The 18,950-nt window shown below is 44.9% G+C and overlaps 1 protein-coding gene across 1 annotated transcript in view; it reads left to right on the plus strand.

Moving 5' to 3' along the window:
* The window catches only part of LOC309564338 (membrane-spanning 4-domains subfamily A member 4A-like), a gene marked incomplete at its 3' end in the record, with an annotated part of 49,323 nt that extends 30,790 nt beyond the window's left edge, over nucleotides 1-18,533 (plus strand). The window contains exons 4-7 of the mRNA XM_082268964.1: nucleotides 1,832-1,888; nucleotides 5,839-5,988; nucleotides 7,925-8,044; nucleotides 18,327-18,533. Of these exons, the coding sequence (XP_082125090.1) occupies nucleotides 1,832-1,888; nucleotides 5,839-5,988; nucleotides 7,925-8,044; nucleotides 18,327-18,533 (534 nt within the window). The remainder of the gene's footprint in view (nucleotides 1-1,831; nucleotides 1,889-5,838; nucleotides 5,989-7,924; nucleotides 8,045-18,326) is intronic.
* Between the last annotated feature and the right edge of the window lie 417 nt (nucleotides 18,534-18,950).

Below are 18,950 nucleotides of genomic sequence, written 5' to 3' on the forward strand. Positions count from 1 at the left end.
ACTCTGTACCCACCTGTCCACAGCCACCTCTGTACCCCATATCCACATCCAACTCTGTATCCCCCCCCCCCCCATCCACTGCCACCTTTGTACCTTCCCCCTCCTGTCCACAGCCACCTCTGTATCCTTGGCCACAGCCACCTCTGATTCCCCCCCTGTCCACTGCCACCTCTGTACCCCCCCCGCCCATAGCCACCTCTGTACCCCCCTGTCCACAGCCACCTCTGTATCTCCTCCCCCCATCCACAGACACCTCTATTACCCCCCTGTCCACAGCCACCTCTGTACCCCCTGTCCACAGCCACCTCTGTACCCCCCCATCCACAGCCACCTTTGTACCCCCCCCTGTCCACAGCCACATCTGTACCCCCCCACCCCTGTGCACAGACACCTTTGTACCCCCCCTGTCCACAGCCACCTCTTTACCCCCCACTGTCCACAGACACCTCTGTACCCCCTCTGTCCACAGCCACCTCTGTACCCCCCCCCCCCGTCCACAGCCACCTCTGTACCCCCCTCTGTCCACAGCCACCTCTGTACCCCCCCTGTCCACAGCCACCTCTGTATCTCCCCCCTGTCCACAGACACCTCTGTATCCCCACTGTCCACAGCCACCTCTGTACCCCCCCACCCCTGTCCACAGCCACCTCTGTATTCCCCTGTCCACAGCCACATCTGTACCCCCCCTGTCCACAGCCACTTCTGTACCCCCCTGTCCACAGTCACCTCTGTACCCCCCCCCCCCCCCGTCCACAGCCACCTCTGTACCCCCCCTGTCCACAGCCACCTCTGTACCCCCTGTCCACAGCCACCTCTGTACCCCCCCCCCGTCCACAGCCACCTCTGTACCCCCCCTGTCCACAGCCACCTCTGTACCCCCCTCTGTCCACAGCCACCTCTGTACCCCCCCTGTCCACAGCCACCTCTGTACCCCCCTGTCCATAGCCACCTTTGTTTCCCCTGTCCACAGCCACCTCAGTACCCCCCCTGTCCACAGCCACTTCTGTACCCCCCTGTCCACAGTCACCTCTGTACCCCCCCCCCGTCCACAGCCACCTCTGTACCCCCCTGTCCACAGCCACCTCTGTACCCCCCTCTGTCCACAGCCACCTCTGTACCCCCCCCCCCTGTCCACAGCCACCTCTGTACCCCCCTGTCCATAGCCACCTCTGTTTCCCCTGTCCACAGCCACGTCTGTATCTCCCCCCCCCTCCTGTCCACAGCCACCTCTGTACCCTTCCTCCCCTGTCCACAGCCACCTCTGTATCCTTTGGTCACAGCCACCTCTCTATCCCCCCCGTCCACAGCCACCTCTGTACCCGCCCTGCCTTGGGCCCCCCAACACTGACAGGACCCTGGGCAGCTGCCCCTTTTGCCCAGCGTTAAAGGTAAGCGACGCACACACACACAGCCATCCATATAATGAGAAAACGTGATTTATCAGACCAGACCACCTTATTTCATTGCTCTGTGGTCCAGTTCTGATGCTCGTATGACCATTGTGGGTGTTTTCGGCTGTGGACACGGGTCAGCACGGGCACCCTGATCAGTCTGCAGCTACGCAACACCATACACAACAAACTGTAATACCCATTTTTTTTTTGCTTTTAACCCATCAACTTCAGGGACAACATGTTCTTTTGCTGCCTAATATTTCCCACTCACTTTCAGATGCCATTAAAATTAGATTATCAATGTTATTCACTTAACCTGTCAGTGGTCATAAAGGTATGACTGATCGGTTTATATACTATAAGACTCTATAAATATCTGTTTATAGGCTGTTCTTGTATATTATGGACATGTATAATAACATTTGTGTTGTCTGCAGTATATCATTTCAGGATCTTTGTCGATAGCAGCTGGGAACAAGCGTTCTCCTTGTGAGGTAAGTCAGTTATTCATCAAGGTCCATAATGGACACTCCTTCCTCCCTTGTTACCGCGCCCGGCTCACTGACCAGTGCGTGGATGAGGAGTTTTATACTAGGGGTGGGCAGTTTTATACTAGGGGTGGGCAGTTTTATACTAGGGGTGGGCAGTTTTATACTAGGGGTGGGCAGTTTTATACTAGGGGTGGGTAGTTTTATACTAGGGGTGGGCAGTTTTATACTAGGGGTGGGCAGTTTTATACTAGGGGTGGGCTGAGACTGATGGGGAACTGAGAGATGATTACTTTTGATTGACAGTACACGTAGTGGGAGGAGCCTTAGACGCTATTCAGTGCAAAAGCGGCTTTCAAATCTGTCCACTGCCATCTGCTGCCACTCAAAAGTAAAGGACATAATGGGGAATTAGTTTGCCTGAATTAGGCTCATGTAGTTCTTAACCACTTTACCACCGGAGGATTTTGCTGTCTTACGTCTGGGCCACTTTTTGTGATTCGGCACTGTGCGACTTTAACTGACAATTGCGCGGTCGGGCGACACCGTACCCAAATGAAATTTACGTCCTTTTTTTTCCCACAAACAGAGCTTTCTTTTGGTGGTATTTGATCACCTGTGCGATTTTTACTTTTTGCGCTATAAACAAAAAAAGAGCGTGAATTTTGAAAAAATAACAATGTTTTTCACATTTTTTATATGAAATTCCCCCCAAAAAAAATGTAAAAATCTAAATTTTTTTACATTATTGGCCAATTTGTTTTCCGCTACCTATGTTTGGTAAAAAAAATCGCAATAAGCCTATTTTGATTGGTTTGCGCAAAATGTATTGCGTTTACTAACTAAGGGAAAGATTTCTGTAATTTTTGGTGTTTTTTTTTTAACGAGTAATGGCGGCGATCTGCGATTTTTTTTACGGGACTGCCACATTGCGGCGGACAGATTGGACCCTTGACTGACATTTTGACACTTTTGGGGGTACCAGTGACATTACTATAGTAATCAGTGCTATATATATGCACTGTTACTGTAAAAATGACACTGGCAGGGAAGGGGTTAATTTTTATTGGTGCTCAAGGGGTTAATGTATGCCTGGTGCTTACTGACGTGTGTGGGGGGAGGGGACTATGTGACACAAGGACAGATCGCAGGTTCAGCTATGCTGAACCCTGCAATCTGACCCTGCCTGTCACTTAGGAGATCCGCCCGCTTGTGTTTACACAAGCAGGCGGATCTCCAGACTCGATTCCCCGACGATCGGGGAAGAGCAGTGGCGATCGCCGCCTCTCCTCCCCTGGCCCGACTCCCGCTGTGACTGAATACAGCGGGAGAGAGCCTCCGGCGGCGCGCGCGCGCCGCCGAGAGAGGGAAATGTCTGGTGACGTAGGTCTACATCACCAGACGTTATCGAGCCACTTTGCCGCAGTAGAGCTCTAGTGAGCAGTGCGGAAGTGGTTAAAGCGGAACTATACTTACCTTCTATCCAGCACTGAGATGTCCTGGTGCTCCCCCTGGCTGCTGTCATCTTGGCATTGTGAAATTGTGCGCTGAGCTGCGCATGCAGGTCAGCAAATTGAATGCAGAAAGGGCATAGTATGTCTCTTCTGCATTCAAAATCCTGCCTGTTTGCATTTCTCTTTTTCCCCACTAAAGTTCCACTTTAAGGGAAACAACTGCCATAAAATTGTTGTTATAACTTTATAAAATTCCACGTATAATATCCAAATTATTCAAAATGAAAACCAGACCCTTTAAAGCCCTTCTGTAGGCTAATTGAAGGGCTTGTCCTGTCCTACAGTTACAAATTCAAGTGAATCAGCACCCCATCCTAGTTGACACTGAATAAACTTTATTGATCAAAGTGGAATAGACACCATGTCAGGTTTCCCAACACTAGCGTATATTGCCTTGCAGGGCTTAAAGTACATTTCATGGTAAAACAAAATATATATATATCTATATATATATATATATATATATACTGTGTGTATATATATATATATATATATGCTGTATTTATTGGCGTATAACATGCACCTTAATTTTAAGAGGGAAGTGTCAGGAAAAAAACATACTTTTTTAAATCAAGAACTTTGAAGCAAAATAAGGGTCAGTGCCCATCAATGCAGCCTCACCAGTGCCCATCAATGCAGCCTCACCATTACCCATCATTGCACCATAATCAGTGCCCATCTGCAGCCTTAGGCGTATAGACCTGCCGGATTACATAGAGCAGGGATCTCCCGCTTACTCGGCTGCCACTGTTATACGAAGTCCCAGCTCCTATGATAGACGTCACATGTCCCGGCATTGGACCAGTGTGCTGTCTATCAAAGGAGCCAGTCCAGGAGGTGGGACTTTGTATAACAGTGGCTGCTAAGTAAGTAGGAGATCCCCAGTCTGATAGATCAGGGGTGTCAAACTCAAATAATCGCGGGCCGCATCAGCATTATGATTGCCCTTAAAAGTGCCAGTTGTATCTGTAAGACTAGATGTCCAGAGCATTCCCTACCCTTACTTAAGATGTCAAGAGCCATCCCACCATCAGAAGTCAAGTCCCCTGCCCTCCCTTACATCATAGTGTACCCCCCTTATGGGAAGAAGCTAGAGGCATTACTGGAAAGCAGAAAGTACAGGGTCTGGAGGAGGACAAGAGGTGGGCTGGAGCTCTTCTGCAGCTGCAGGAGAGGTGCGAGGGCCACATGAAATGGACTGGAGGGCCGGATTCGGCCCGCGGGCCTTGTGTTTGACACATGTGTGGTAGATGATGGGATCTACTTTCCGTGGATAGTCCTCAATGCAGTGGTGTATTTAGGTTTTGTGCTGCCCTAGGCCTGACTAAACTTGTGCACCCCCTAATTTACATATGACCCACCCCTTCCTGTAAAGGCCACGCCCTTTACTGTTTACAACCCGCCCTGTCATCTGTGAACCAAAGACCACAAATCTATCAGTGCCCATCAGCGTAGCCTCATCAGTGCCTATCTGTGCAGCCTTATCAGTGCAGCCTCATCACTGACCGCTTTATGGGGGTGCCAAACTGATTTGCCTCCTGGACTCTGCCTTCTGGCCCAATTCACCCCATAAGACTGGCCCTATATTAAAAGTGTAGCACAAGCCGACAGAGACCCTTTTCGTGCGGGACCTGTTTGTTTTTGTGCAGGGTGCAGCTTTTTTGCTGCCCCCCTGCAAAGTGCCACCCTAGGCCTGGGCCTTGTTGGCCTAGGCCAAGATACAGCACTGCCTCAATGTCCTATGCTTATCATGATCTCCTATAATTTAGAGATTATGAATTTCTGGTAAGAGGCTTGAATATACCTTTTTTTCGGCATATGTGGATTAGAGCAACACATAAATTTGGTTATTCACCATCCCAAATTTATGCATTATATTTTGGAACTTTATATGGACAATTTTTGTTGTTAACACATTTTTATTTTTTTTTGGCACATGAGAATTTCTTTTTTAGGTTTTATCACTATTTAATCAGTGCTTCACACATTTTGAAACTGTGTATGGAGATTTTGTGTTGTTTTTTATTTATTGTTTCATTGGGTGACAAATTAATACATTTTAGTAATATTGTTTCATTTTATCATTTTAATTTTTATGTTGAGGTAGAGCAGCGCAGTCCTTATATAGTTTTTACTTTGTATTTGTTTCTTTATTCAGAAATTCTAGATGCAGCAGTCTGCTTCACATTTTTCTTTATTCACATATTTTTTGAGCGCGAGGTTTATCTCGCTTTTATAATTGAAGCGAAGTTTAATATTCAGATTTTTCAGACTATTGTTGCTTTTGGTACGGCTTTAAATTAAAGTTTGATTATACTTATAATACTCTATTGTCTCTTTGCTGATGGAAACGGACGTAACGTGACGTGAACGTGACGTGAACGTAACGTGACGTGAACGTAACGTGAATCCACTAACCCCAATGTCTGCCTATTTTTTCAGGTGCAAGGAGCTTTGGCCATGAATATTATTAGTTCACTGGTGTCCTTGGCCGCCATTGGTCTATACTGTGCTGATATTGCACATCACATACATAATTACAATCCCCCATGTTACGATCATCTCTGTAGTATCTACCATGATGAAGTTTTTGTGAGTATTACATTGTGTTGTTTTAATAGTTACATAGTTAGTCAGGTTGAAAAAAGAGACAAGTCCATCTGGCTCAACCAATAAAAAACAAAAAAAAATGAAACCCCAACCATACAATCCCATATACACAATCCTATACCTGCAGTTGATCCAGAGGAAGGCAAAAAAAACCCAGCAAAGAATGATCCAATTTGCTACAGCAGAGGAAAAAAATTCCTTCCTGATCCCCCGAGAGGCAATCGGATTTTCCCTGGATCAACTTTACCTATAAATATTAGTACCCACTTATATTAACTACTTCAGCGCCGGAAGGCTTTACCCCCCCTTCCTGACCAGGCCCTATTTTGCGATTCGGCACTGCTGTAATTTAACAGACAATTGCACGGTCGAGCGACACTGTACCCAAATAAAATTGATGTTCTTTTTTCCCCACAAATAGAGATTTCTTTTGGTGGTATTTGATCACTTCTGCGATTTTTATTTTTTGCGCTATAAACAAAAAAAGAGCGACAATTCTGAAAAAAAAATATATATATATATATATTTCATATTCTGCTATATAACACTCTCAAAAAAATTAAAAATCTAAATTTTTTAACATTTGAGGCCAATTTGTTTTCTGCTACATATTTTTGGTAAAAAAAAAAAAAAAAAGCAATCGCAATAAGCGTATTTTGATTGGTTTGCGCAAAAGTTATCGCTTCTACTAACTACGGGAAAGTGAAAAATGTCATTTTTATTGTTTTTTTTTAATAGTAATGGCGGCGATCTGTGATTTTTGCGGGACTGCGACATTGCGGCGGACAGATTGAACCCCTAACTGACATTTTTGACACTTTTGGGGAGACCAGTGACATTACTACAGTAATCAGTGCTAAAAATATGCACTGTTAGAGCTCTTTCACACGGCCGCTCCGCTTGTCCGCAAATCATCCTATTTTTTTGCGGATGATTTGCGGACATAATGTAAGTTAATGGCACTGTGGATGTCAGCGGAATACCATCCGCTGACATCCGATTTTCTTCCTTTCAGTTCTGTTCCGTTTTTTGGAACGGAACAGAACCCTATTTTTTCATCCGTGTAAGAAACGGAAAGGAAGGAAAATCGGATGTCAGCTGTGTCATCCGCTGACATCCGCAATGCCCATAGACTTACATTATGTCCGCATATCATCCGCAAACGGATGGGATGATATGCGGGCACACGGAGCGGATGACACAAATGTCATCCGCTCCGTGAAAAAAAAAAAAAAAAAGTCCCGCAGCGGAGAAAAGCAGCGGAGCGGCCGTCTGAAAGAGCCCTTACTGTAATAATGACACTGACAGGGAAGGGGTTAACACTGTGGGTGATCAAGGGGCTAAATGTGAGCCTAGGGGAGTGTTTCTAACTGTGGGGGGCGTGGCTTGTGGAATGACCATAGAGACATGTGATCCTGTATAGCAGGATCACAGGAGCTCTGTGATCATTCCAGGGAGAACGATCAGCTGTGTTTACAACAGCTGACCGTCCTTCTCTCTCAGCGGGGATTGATCGCGGGTGGCAGGCAGCAATCGGAGCCGCCTGCCCCACACATGGGAGCCCCCTAGCTGCAGGCGCGCGACCGATTTAGGTCTACGTCGTTTCGTGCAGAAGGGCGGCCCTGCCGCAGTAAATTGGAGCCAATTAAATAACAAACCTTTCGTGAAGTTTCTCTTTAAATCTTCCCCCCCACTTCCTCCATGTAACCCAGGGTGTAGGGCACTGCACAACCTTTGCACAAAATAATTCCTGGCCTAGTACAGTATGTAGCTTACACTAAGAGAATGGGGGGGGAAATCATTAGGCCAGATTCACATTGTTGCTGTGCACTACATTACTTATATTAATGTGCATTATGTCGCTCCTTAGTATGCATTGCGGTAAATCAGTACATTATTTTGAATCTTCATCCTGCAGATTCTCAGGGAGTTGGCCCTTGGCTTTTTGGTCCTTGGCAGCCTTTTGGAGTTTTGCGTATCTGTATCACTCAGTGTCTACGGAGGGCGCTCTCTTCAAAATCACTCAACTCTTCCTCAGGTGAGCAATGGTCTGGTCCCATCAAATCACAATTACACCCTAGTATCTAAACAACATTAAAGGGAATGTATAGTGGTTTTGCAGATCATTTTTTTATTCATTATGATCCGAACTGAAAAATAAAATATTGATTATGAACATTTGATTTTTTCAAAGGCAGCCAGCAGAGTGGAAATCTTGCCTCCTTGTTACATATCCCTTTGTCTTCTTGCTACCTCTTGTAAAATGGCTGTTTACAGAGCTCAATAGTGCAAGCAGACATTTACATACACAAGTCAACTGAGATGACTTATTAACCACTTAAGCCCCGGAAGATTTTACCCCCTTCCTGACCAGGGCCTATTTTGCGATTCGGCACTGCTTGACTTTAACGGACAATTGCGCGGTCGTGCGACGCTGTACCCAAACGAATTTGACGTCCTTTTTTTTCCCACAAACAGAGCTTTCTTTTGGCGGTATTTGATCACCTGTGCGTTTTTTGATCATGCGCTATAAACAAAAAAAGAGCGACAATTTTGCAAAAAATAACAATATTTTTCACATTTTTTTATATGAAATTCCCCAAAAAAATTGTAAAATCTAAATTTTTTAACATTTTAGGCCAATTTGTTTTATGCTACATATGTTTGGTAAAAAAAAAAAAAATCGCAAAAAGCGTATTTTGATTGGTTTGCGCAAAAGTTATTGCGTTTACTATCTAAGGGAAAGATTTTTGTAATTTTTGTTGTTTTTTTTTTAACGAGTAATGGCGGCGATCTGCAATTTTTTTTGCGGGACTACGACATTGTGGCGGACAGATCGGACCCTCGACTGACATTTTTGACACTTTTGGGGTTACCAGTGACATTACTGCAGTAATCAGTGCTATACATATGCACTGTTACTGTAAAAATGACACTGGCAGTGAAGGGGTTAACTTTTTTTGAGAGGGAGGGGTTAAGTGTGTCCCTAGGGGCGTGATTCTAACTGTGATTGGATGTGGCTTGTTGTGTAAGAACAGAGATCAACGGTCCTACATAGCAGAACCGTGTGATCTCCATTCTTACACAGGGGAGAATGACAGGTGGCTTTGTTTACATTAGCCGCCTGCCTTTCTCCCGGTGTAACGGACGATCGCGCGTGCCCGGCGGACATCGGGTCCGCCGGGCACACGCGCGCGGGGGTCCGTGACCGAGCGGGAGCGGGAACGCGCCTCCGGCGGCGCGTGCTCGCTCCCTAGAGCCTCACAGGCTAGCGACGTAGTCCTACGTCGCTTTGCCTGTGAGGGGCTAACCACCGCAGTAAATAGTCGTGCGGCGGTCGGCAAGTGGTTAAAGACAAATACTGTTCGTTCTGTAAGGGAAGTTGCACTTTGTAACGGAACTTTCCCCAGAGCTCAGTGAATGACTTCCATCGTTTCATCATGAGCAAGCAAAAATGCTGTTTTTTTATTTTTCTTGAACGCGATTGGTAAACTTTCATCGCATTCACTAAGCTCTGGGGAAAATTCCCTTGTAATGTGCAGCTTCCCTTGCAAAGTAGACAGCCTATTTTAACAAATCAGGAATGTTTTATGGAAACAAACAAGACAATACAGCATATTAAGGCTCATAAACAGAGTACAATGCCATAATGGAGTAGAAGGTTAATAAGGCTAGAATACCCAACCGTACATTGCCATATAACACATGCCTCATACATTGAGAGAAACAACAAAGCAATAAAGAAGACAAAAAAAAAAAAAAAGGAGATCCAGCATTCTTACATGGGACACAGAACAATAGCTGGTAAACCATCTGCCTAACTGTCAAACATTGAAGAGTAAGATGGAAATAGTCAGCAGCATTTAACTTTAAGTCCAAGAAGACCAAACTTCCCGGAACAACCCCGATTTATATACCTTATAAGTCTACGGTAGACAGCCTATTTACCTTTACTAAATCAGCCTTATGCCCCGTACACACGTTCCGAAAATCCGAAAATCATACGACAAAACTCGCTTTCGACCTGATCTCATGATAATCTGATCGTTAGTACACAGCTTTCGACAGCCGATCACGACAGTTGGTCCAACAAAATCTGAAGGGACAAACAGGAAAACTTCTGTCGTACGACATCTTCTCGAACGATAATCGTTTCGTCAGTACAGTATTCGTACGCTAAAAGTCAACCGACAAATACCACGGAAATAGTCAAATGACGTTGCACGACGCAGGGGTCAGACGTATATGACATCACTTCCGATACGTAGCTACGAAAAATACACTTGGTCAGTGAATCGTACGAAGAAAATCTGATGGTTTGTACGCAGAGTTGGTTTTGATTTTAGTAACATGCAACAATTACGAAACATTAGTCGTACGATTATCGGAACGTGTGTACGTCAGAGCAGTAACTTTCCAGACAGCTTCATCCAAGGTTTCAATGGGATACAGCATGCCTAAAAAAAGAAGTCCTTGTGCTTTATGTTGATAGAGTATTTGAAAGAGAGCAAAAACAGATATAACGTTTCAGGTTAAACACATATACACTTAGTCCCCGTTCACACTAAGGCGACCTGTGAGGCGACCTGGTCGCCTCACAGGTCGCCGTAGGTCGCCTCCCATAGGGAAGCTGCGGACCCGTTCTAATAGGAGCGACACAAGTCGCTCCGACTTAGAAAAAGGGTCCGGAGCTTCTTTGGGGCGACCAGGAGGCGACCGCCATAGACTTCAATGTTATGAAGTCCGTGTCGGCCGCTCCGAGGTCGCGGTGCGAAGTAGCGTCGCTTGTATGTGAACGGGGCCTTAAAAGTGCAACTGACTGAAACCAATTACAAATTCCAACTAAGATACCGAGTAAACAGGCCATGTTTTATCCACTGTTGCCTGTAGGTGCACTACCTTTAGCACCCACCTCTTTTATCTGGAACATTTTCTGGTATATTCAGTCCTAACTTGGCATATGACTTTATGACAGTGCGTAAATACTCTTACATGAGATGACCATATTTCTACTAAAGATGAGGAAAAAATGTGCAGTCAATATACAGTTGGGCAAAAAAGTATTTAGTCAGCTGCCAATTGTGCAAGTTCTCCCACTTAAAAAGATGAGAAAGGCCTGTAATTTTCATCATAGGTATACTTCAACTATGAGAGACAAAAATGAGAAAAAAAAATCCCGAAAATCACATTGTCTGATTTTTAACAAATTTATTTGCAAATTATGGTGGAAAAATAAGTATTTGGTCAATAACAAAAGTTTGTCTCAATACTTTCTTATATACTCTTTGTTGGCAATGACAGAGGTCAAACATTTTCTGTAAGTCTTCCCAAGGTTTTCACACACTGTTGCTGGTATTTTGGCCCATTCCTCCATGCAGATCTCCTCTAGAGCAGTGATGTTTTGGGGCTGTCGCTGGGCAACACGGACTTTCAACTCCCTCCAAAGGTTTTCTATGGGGTTGAGATCTGGAGACTGGCTAGGCCACTCCAGGGCCTTGAAATGGTTCTTACGAAGCCACTCTTTCGTTGCCCGGGCGGTGTGTTTGGGAATTGGGATCATTGTCATGCTGAAAGACCCATCCACGTTTCATCTTCAATGCACTTGCTGACGGAAGGAGGTTTTCCATGAAAATCTCTCTATACATGGCCCCATTCATTCTTTCCTTTGCATGGATCAGTCGTCCGGGTCCCTTTGCAGAAAAGCATGATGTTTCCACCCCCATGCTTCACAGTAGGTATGGTGTTCTTTCGATGCAACTCAGCATTCTTTCTCCTCCAAACACGACGAGTTGAGTTTTTACAAAAAAGTTCTACTTTAGTTTCATCTGACCATATGACATTCTCCCAATCCTCTTCTGAATCATCCAAATGCTCTCTAGCAAACTTCAGACGGGCCCGGGCATGTACTGGCTTAAGCAGGGGGACACGTCTGGCACTGCGGGATTTGAGTCCCTGGTGGCGTAGTGTGTTACTGATGGTAGCTTTTGTTACTTTGGTCCCAGCTCTCTGCAGGTCATTCACTAGGTTCCCCCCGTGTGGTTCTGGGATTTTTGCTCACCGTTCTTGTGATCATTTTGACCCCACGGGGTGAGATCTTGTGTGGAGCCCCAGATCGAGGGAGATTATCAGTGGTCTTGTATGTCTTCCATTTTCTAATAATTGCTTCCACAGTTGATTTCTTCACACCAAGCTGCTTGCCTATTGCAGATTCAGTCTTCCCAGCCTGGTGAAGTTCTACAATTTTGTTTCTGGTGTCCTTCGACAGCTCTTTGGTCTTGGCCATAGTGGAGTTTGGAGTGTGACTGTTTGAGGTTGTGGACTGGTGTATTTTGGCGCTTTTCCACTGCATGGAACCGAACGGTTCGGCTCGCTTTTGTGCTTTTCCACTGCTGGTACCGCATGGTATGGTGTAGGAACGGTTCGGTATGGTATGGTACGGTACGGCGGCGCTTTTCCACTGCATGGAACCGAACGGTACGGCTCTCAAAAACAGTACCACCTTGATTGTGGTTCCAAGAGGTACCATACCCGGTACCATATCCCACAATCCTTTGCATGCAGTCACTACTAGCCACTGATTGGTCAGAGAATCCCACCCACCCCGTTGTTATCCCACCCACTTAACTTTAGTACTACTTTAGTGGAAAAGCAAACCATACCGTACCGTACCGAACCGTTCCAACACCGTACCATGCGGTACCAGCAGTGGAAAAGCAAACCGGGCCAAGCAGGGCCGAGTAGAGCCGAGCCGGTACTTGCAGTGGAAAAGTGCCTTTTTATACTGATCACAAGTTCAAACAGGTACCATTAATACAGGTAATGAGTGGAGGGCAGAGGAGCCTCTTAAAGAAGAAGTTACAGGTCTGTGAGAGCCAGAAATCTTACTTGTTTGTAGGTGACCAAATACTTACTTTACCGAGGAATTTACCAATTAATTCATTAGAAATCCTACAATGTGATTTCCTGAATTCTTTCCCCCCATTCTGTCTCTCATAGTTGAAGTGTACCTATGATGAAAATTACAGGCCTCTCTCTCATCTTTTTAAGTGGGAGAACTTGCACAATTGGTGGCTTACTAAATACTTTTTTGCCCAACTGTACTATATAGTAAAAAAAAAAGTCACTTCTTAGCCTCTTCAGTTTATTGACATAGGCTTCAAATGGCAAAATCAGACCCAGACAGAATATGTAATTTATTAGAAATTTCAGCTCATAATGTGTACCTCTATGCGTATGTGAGCCATGGGTGATATTAAACTATTATGAGCTACAGTACAGATTACTGTCACGTACCTTGGTTGGAGGCCAAAATGACGAGAGCTTCCCTTGCAGCTCTGGCCAAAGCACCCCTAAGGATGGAGACAGAGGCGCAAGGCACAAATTAGCATGGGTGCTGATAATTGGGTAGCAGATAACAGTAGAGCTTGTGCTGTAGCCAGCAGTGGTGGAACCATACCAAGAGTGGGTCATGGTTGGTAGTCTGTAGAATGGTACTCAGAAGAGGAACCTTGGCAGCTTGGTGTGGAGACGATGTAGAAGTTCACCTGGAAGAAGAGTGAGGTTAGCGTCAGGATCTGGGACATGGTCAGGAGGCAAGCCAAGGTCCGCACAGAACTATAGCAGGGATGTGGTCAGTATCCAGGCCAAGGTCATATACAGAGGAGCAGTATTCAAGAGACAAGCCAAGGTTAGTCCTGGAAACAGCAGAGCGTGATCAGAGACAAGCCGAGGTTAGGATCCAGAATTTGCAGTAAAAGGTCAGGAGCAATTTGGGTAATGTAAGGGGTTAGCTCGGTAGCGGGTGTGGGTGACCCCTTGGGTGGGTTCGCTACACAGAGAGACAGCCGAGGAGTGGTTGAAAACAACGGTCTATGGTTTATTCTTCCAATTTGCTGGAAACAAGTGCAAGCATGCAAACAGCATAAATCAATCAAACAAACATAAAATAAACCCTGGCCACTTGGGGCGTCTACCTTCACAACACAGGAACCTACCTATGGTGTCTATCCCAACCTACTGCTGGGCAGACACTGCTGGTCATACAGCAGAAAACCAATAGTCTATTTGTTTTCTTTTCATACAGAAAAAGTCAACACCAACTCACCTTCAGAAGTCTCTCAGCTCACTGCTCTCCTTAATGCACAAAGCCTCAGGATGCAGCAATCAGTAGTCATCCTCTGGATAACTTATAGAGGCCTTAATTGCCTCATTCTGAATAGCTGAAGCTTTCCAACGTCCTTAAACCTTTCTGGCAACCTCTGCAGCCGACACCTGATAGTAATTGGTGAATTGTCTAAACAAGGCAGAAATGTATCTCCCGTCTGTGACAACACCCACAGATTTACCTGACTTCCTGTCACAGTCAACAATGGAAGGTCAGTCAATTGGAACAGGTCACAGGGGAGCTGAAGAATATCCAGCGATTAGCACACATCAGGGCCTTCTTTAAATAGGCAGCTTGGTGCCAATCCTGGGATTGGTGGGTGTCAGTGCATGCCTGTTCTTGGCCAAAGTCTGTCTGTGTGCTGACACATGCGCACAAGCATTAGCTGCACCCGTATTAGTTTCCTCATAATTAAATATGTATGTATGATTTATCTACTATTCTGGATGAGCCTGCACAGCTATGGTCTATGTGATCTCTGCCATCTTATATTAGGAGATAATCTAAGCTTCACTTCATGCTGACACATTAGTTGATAGCTGTTATGTGAAACTTTACATAAAAGATGGTCCCCTCGTTAGGGAGAACCTAGGCTCTGGAGAGCCAAGGGAAGCCTGATTTCCCAACTATGCTGCTTCATGACCTACCTGGATTAGAATACCAATTGCCCAGCAATATAGTTTTTCTGTGCTTGGAAAAGAGAGGAAATCATTCTACAAAAATATGTAAGTTTATCCTTTAGTGCAACACACCTAGTGATACCAAGTTTGCTATATTCTTTATACCATGCTGCTGGCAACTTGATCAAAAGCTCTGTGCAGATTACTGGGGATGACCGTGAGCCTATTACAAGATCAGGGAGATTAGGATTATAGAACCATTGACACTACCCAGTGTATTTTTAAATGCAAGCACTGTAATGGCGCTTTTCCACTGCATAGAACCGTACCGGCTCGGCACGCTTTTGTGCTTTTCCACTGCGGTACCGCATGGTATAGGGTCGGAACGGTACGGTTCGGTACGGTATAGGTTTGCTTTTCCACTGCATGGAACCGAACGGTACGGTACGGTACGGCTCTGAAAAAACAGTACCTACTCGATTGTGGTTCCAACAGGTACCAAACTGGTACCATATCCCACAATCCTTTGCATGCAAACACTACTAGCCACTGATTGGTCAGAGAATCACACCCACCCCGTTGTTATCCCACCCACTTAACTTTAGTACTACTTTAGTGGAAAAGCAAACCATACCGTACCGAACCGTTCCAACACTATACCATGCGGTACCGCAGTGGAAAAGCAAACTGGGCCAAGCAGGGCCGAGTAGAGCCGAGCCGGTACTAGCCGGTACTTGCAGTGGAAAAGTGCCATTAGTTCCTGAATTGGATCTGGTTTCAGCCTCTTGCAGTCCATGTACAGCAGTGCTTAGAGAGGGGAAGGGAGAAGCAACATAATGAGCCAATCAGGTGTGTTGCGGTGCAAGAAGCATGATAGGCAGAGAAAGCAGAGAGACAGGAAGTTGAGATAATCCGCTGCTTCTCATTTCACTGTCCAGTCACAATCTGGGAGTGGATAGAAGGCCTGTAAGAGAAAATGAAAGTGAAACTGTAACATAAAAAGATCAAGTCTGGCAGAGCTGTGCAAATTTCAGGACTGTATGAAAAGAAATACAATATCTAATTTCTGATGGACGGGCAATACATACATTACCTTTCAATATTGTGTATTCAAGCTGAAGGTGAAATGTAAACATGCAAAGCAGAGACACCTCCCCCTCTCTACCAAATATATATATATATATATATATATATATATATATATATATATATATATAGTAAAAATGCAGTCCAAGGGGTGGGGTGCACAACGGTGGTAGGAATAAGTGCAAGCAATCAGGCCCTCCCACAGGCCATATATAAAGGAAAACCAGTGGGGTTGCTGCACAAAAAGGTCATTTTAATCCAAATTATGTAATTTTATGTTTGGATTAAAATGACCTTTTTGTGCAGCAATCCTTCTGGTTTTTATTTGTGTATATATATATATATAAATATACTGTATATATACAATATCTCACAAAAGTGAGTACACCCCTCACATTTTTGTAAATATTTCATTATATCTTTTCATGTGACGACACTGAAGAAATTACACTTTGCTACAATGTAAAGTAGTGAGTGTACAGCTTGTATAAGAGTGTAAATTTGCTGTCCCCTCAAAATAACTCCACACACAGCCATTAATGTCTAAACCGCTGGCAACAAAATTTGGACATTTCCACTTAGGGGTGAGTACACCCCTAAGTGGAAATGTCCAAATTGGGCCCAATTAGCTAGATTCTCTCCCTGGTGTCATGTGGCCCATTAGTGTTACAAGGTCTCAGGTGTTAATGGGGAACAGGTGTGTTAAATTTGGTGTTATCGCTCTCACTCATACTGGTCACTGGAAGTTCAACATGGCACCTCATGGCAAAGAACTCTCTGAGGATCTGAAAAAAAGAATTGTTACTCTACATAAAGATGGCCTAGGCTATAAGAAGATTGCCAAGACCCTGAAACTGAGCTGCAGCACACTGGCCAAGACCATACAGCTGTTTAACAGGACAGGTTCCACTCAGAACAGGCCTTGTCAAAGAAGTTGAGTGCACATGCTCAACGTCATATCCAGAGGTTGTCTTTGGGAAATAGATGTATGAGTGCTGCCAGCATTGCTGCAGAGGTTGAAGAGGTGGGGGGTCAGCCTGTCAGTGCTCAGACCATACGCCGCACACTGCATCAAATTGGTCTGCATGGCTGTCATCCCAGAAGGAAGTCTCTTCTGAAAATTATGCACAAGAAAGCCCACAAACTGTTTGCTGAAGACAAGCAGACTGAGGACATGGATTACTGGAACCATGTCCTGTGGTCTGATGAGACTAAGATACACTTATTTGGTTCAAACTGTGTAAAGCGTGTGTGGCGGCAACCAGATGAGGAGTACAAAGACAAGTGTGTCTTGCCTACAGTCAAGCATGGTGGTGGGAGTGTCATGGTCTGGGGCTGCATGAGTTCTGCCGGCACTGGGGAGCTACAGGTCATTGAGGGAACCATGAATGCCAACATGTACTGTGACATACTGAAGCAGAGCATGATCCCCTCCCTTCAAAGACTGGGCTTCAGGGCAGTATTCCAACATAATAACGACCCCAAACACACCTCCAAGACGAACACTGCCTTGCTAAAGAAGCTGAGGGTAAAGGTGATGGACTGGCCAAGCATGTCTCCAAACCTAAACCCTATTGAGCATCTGTGGGGCATCCTCAAACAAAATGCAAGGTCACTAACATCCACCAGCTCTGTGATTTCGTCATGGAGGAGTGGAAGAGGACCCTAGCAGCAACCTGTAAAGCTCTGGTGAACTCCATGCCCAAGAGGGTTAAGGCAGTGCTTGAAAATAATGGTGGTCACACAAAATATTGACACTTTGGGCCCAATTTGGACATCTTCTCTAGGGGTGTACTCACTTTTGTTGCCAGTGGTTTAGACATTAGTGGCTGTGTGTTGAGTTATTTTGAGGGGACAGCAAATATACACTGTTAGTGCCGGTTCACACTAATACGACTTGTCAGGCAACTTGGTCAGCCTGGCAAGTCGTGCACCGTCGCGGTCATTGAGTAGTACAGGACCCGTTCTAATAGGAGCGACACAAGTCGCTCCGACTTAGAAAAAGGGTCCTGTACTACTTCGGGGCGACCTGGAGGCGACTTGCATTGACATTCATTTTATGAAGTCCGTGCAAGTCGCGTCGAAGTCACGCTGCACGCGACTTCACAGGTCGCCCCCTAAGTCGGAGCGACCTAATGTGAACCGGCACTTATACAAGCTGTACACTCACTACTTTACATTGTAGCAAAGTGTCATTTTTTCAGTGTTGTCACATGAAAAGATAGAATAAAATATTTCCAACAATGTGAGGGGTGTACTCAGTTTTGTGAGATACTGTATATAGACACCTCCTGTTTTTGTTCCTTATTATTTGTTACCCAAGTTTGATAAATGCTACATTTGTTTTCTATATTACATCTATCAGAAGATATAAAATAAGGAAAAAAAAAAAAAGACCAAAACCAATTTTAATTTATCTTTTCGTGCTGTTTTTTTTTTTTTTTTTGTAGGTGATTGTAATATCAAATGATTACCACAACCCAGCTGCGATCCAGGTTGGAAATATAAACCAAAATCAACCAGGAGGAGGAAAGTACACGATGCCAGTAGGGACTTTGGCTCATCCAGAATTGAATGCAGCTGCACCACAACCTAACCATATCCCCAGTAATCCCAATACGAATCCCATGTACCCTGCCCTATCGGGTCAGCCGTAAAAAACGCGCTTTCACAAGGGCCTTTTTTTTTGGAGGTTCTGTTTCTCCCTCCCGCCCAGGTCCCTCTGTCCTCTACACCATTTCAGGTCTAATGTATGGCTTGTGTATAAACAAATTTCACATTTGAAGAAAATGTATAATAATTGTTTTTCTTTTAGTTATTATGCTAAAGACTAACATTTTTTTTTAAATTTTAGTCAACTAAATATCATATATTACATATTAACCACTTTACCACCGGAGGATTTTGCTGTCTTACGTCTGGGCCACTTTTTGCGATTCGGCACTGTGCGACTTTAACTGACAATTGCGCGGTCATGCAACCCCGTACCCAAACGAAATTTACGTCCTTTTTTTCCCACAAACAGAGCTTTCTTTTGGTGGTATTTGATCACCTGTGCGATTTTTACTTTTTGC

Source organism: Pelophylax lessonae (assembly GCF_965119305.1).
Source record: "Pelophylax lessonae genome assembly, chromosome: 9".
Classification (NCBI taxonomy): domain Eukaryota; kingdom Metazoa; phylum Chordata; class Amphibia; order Anura; family Ranidae; genus Pelophylax; species Pelophylax lessonae.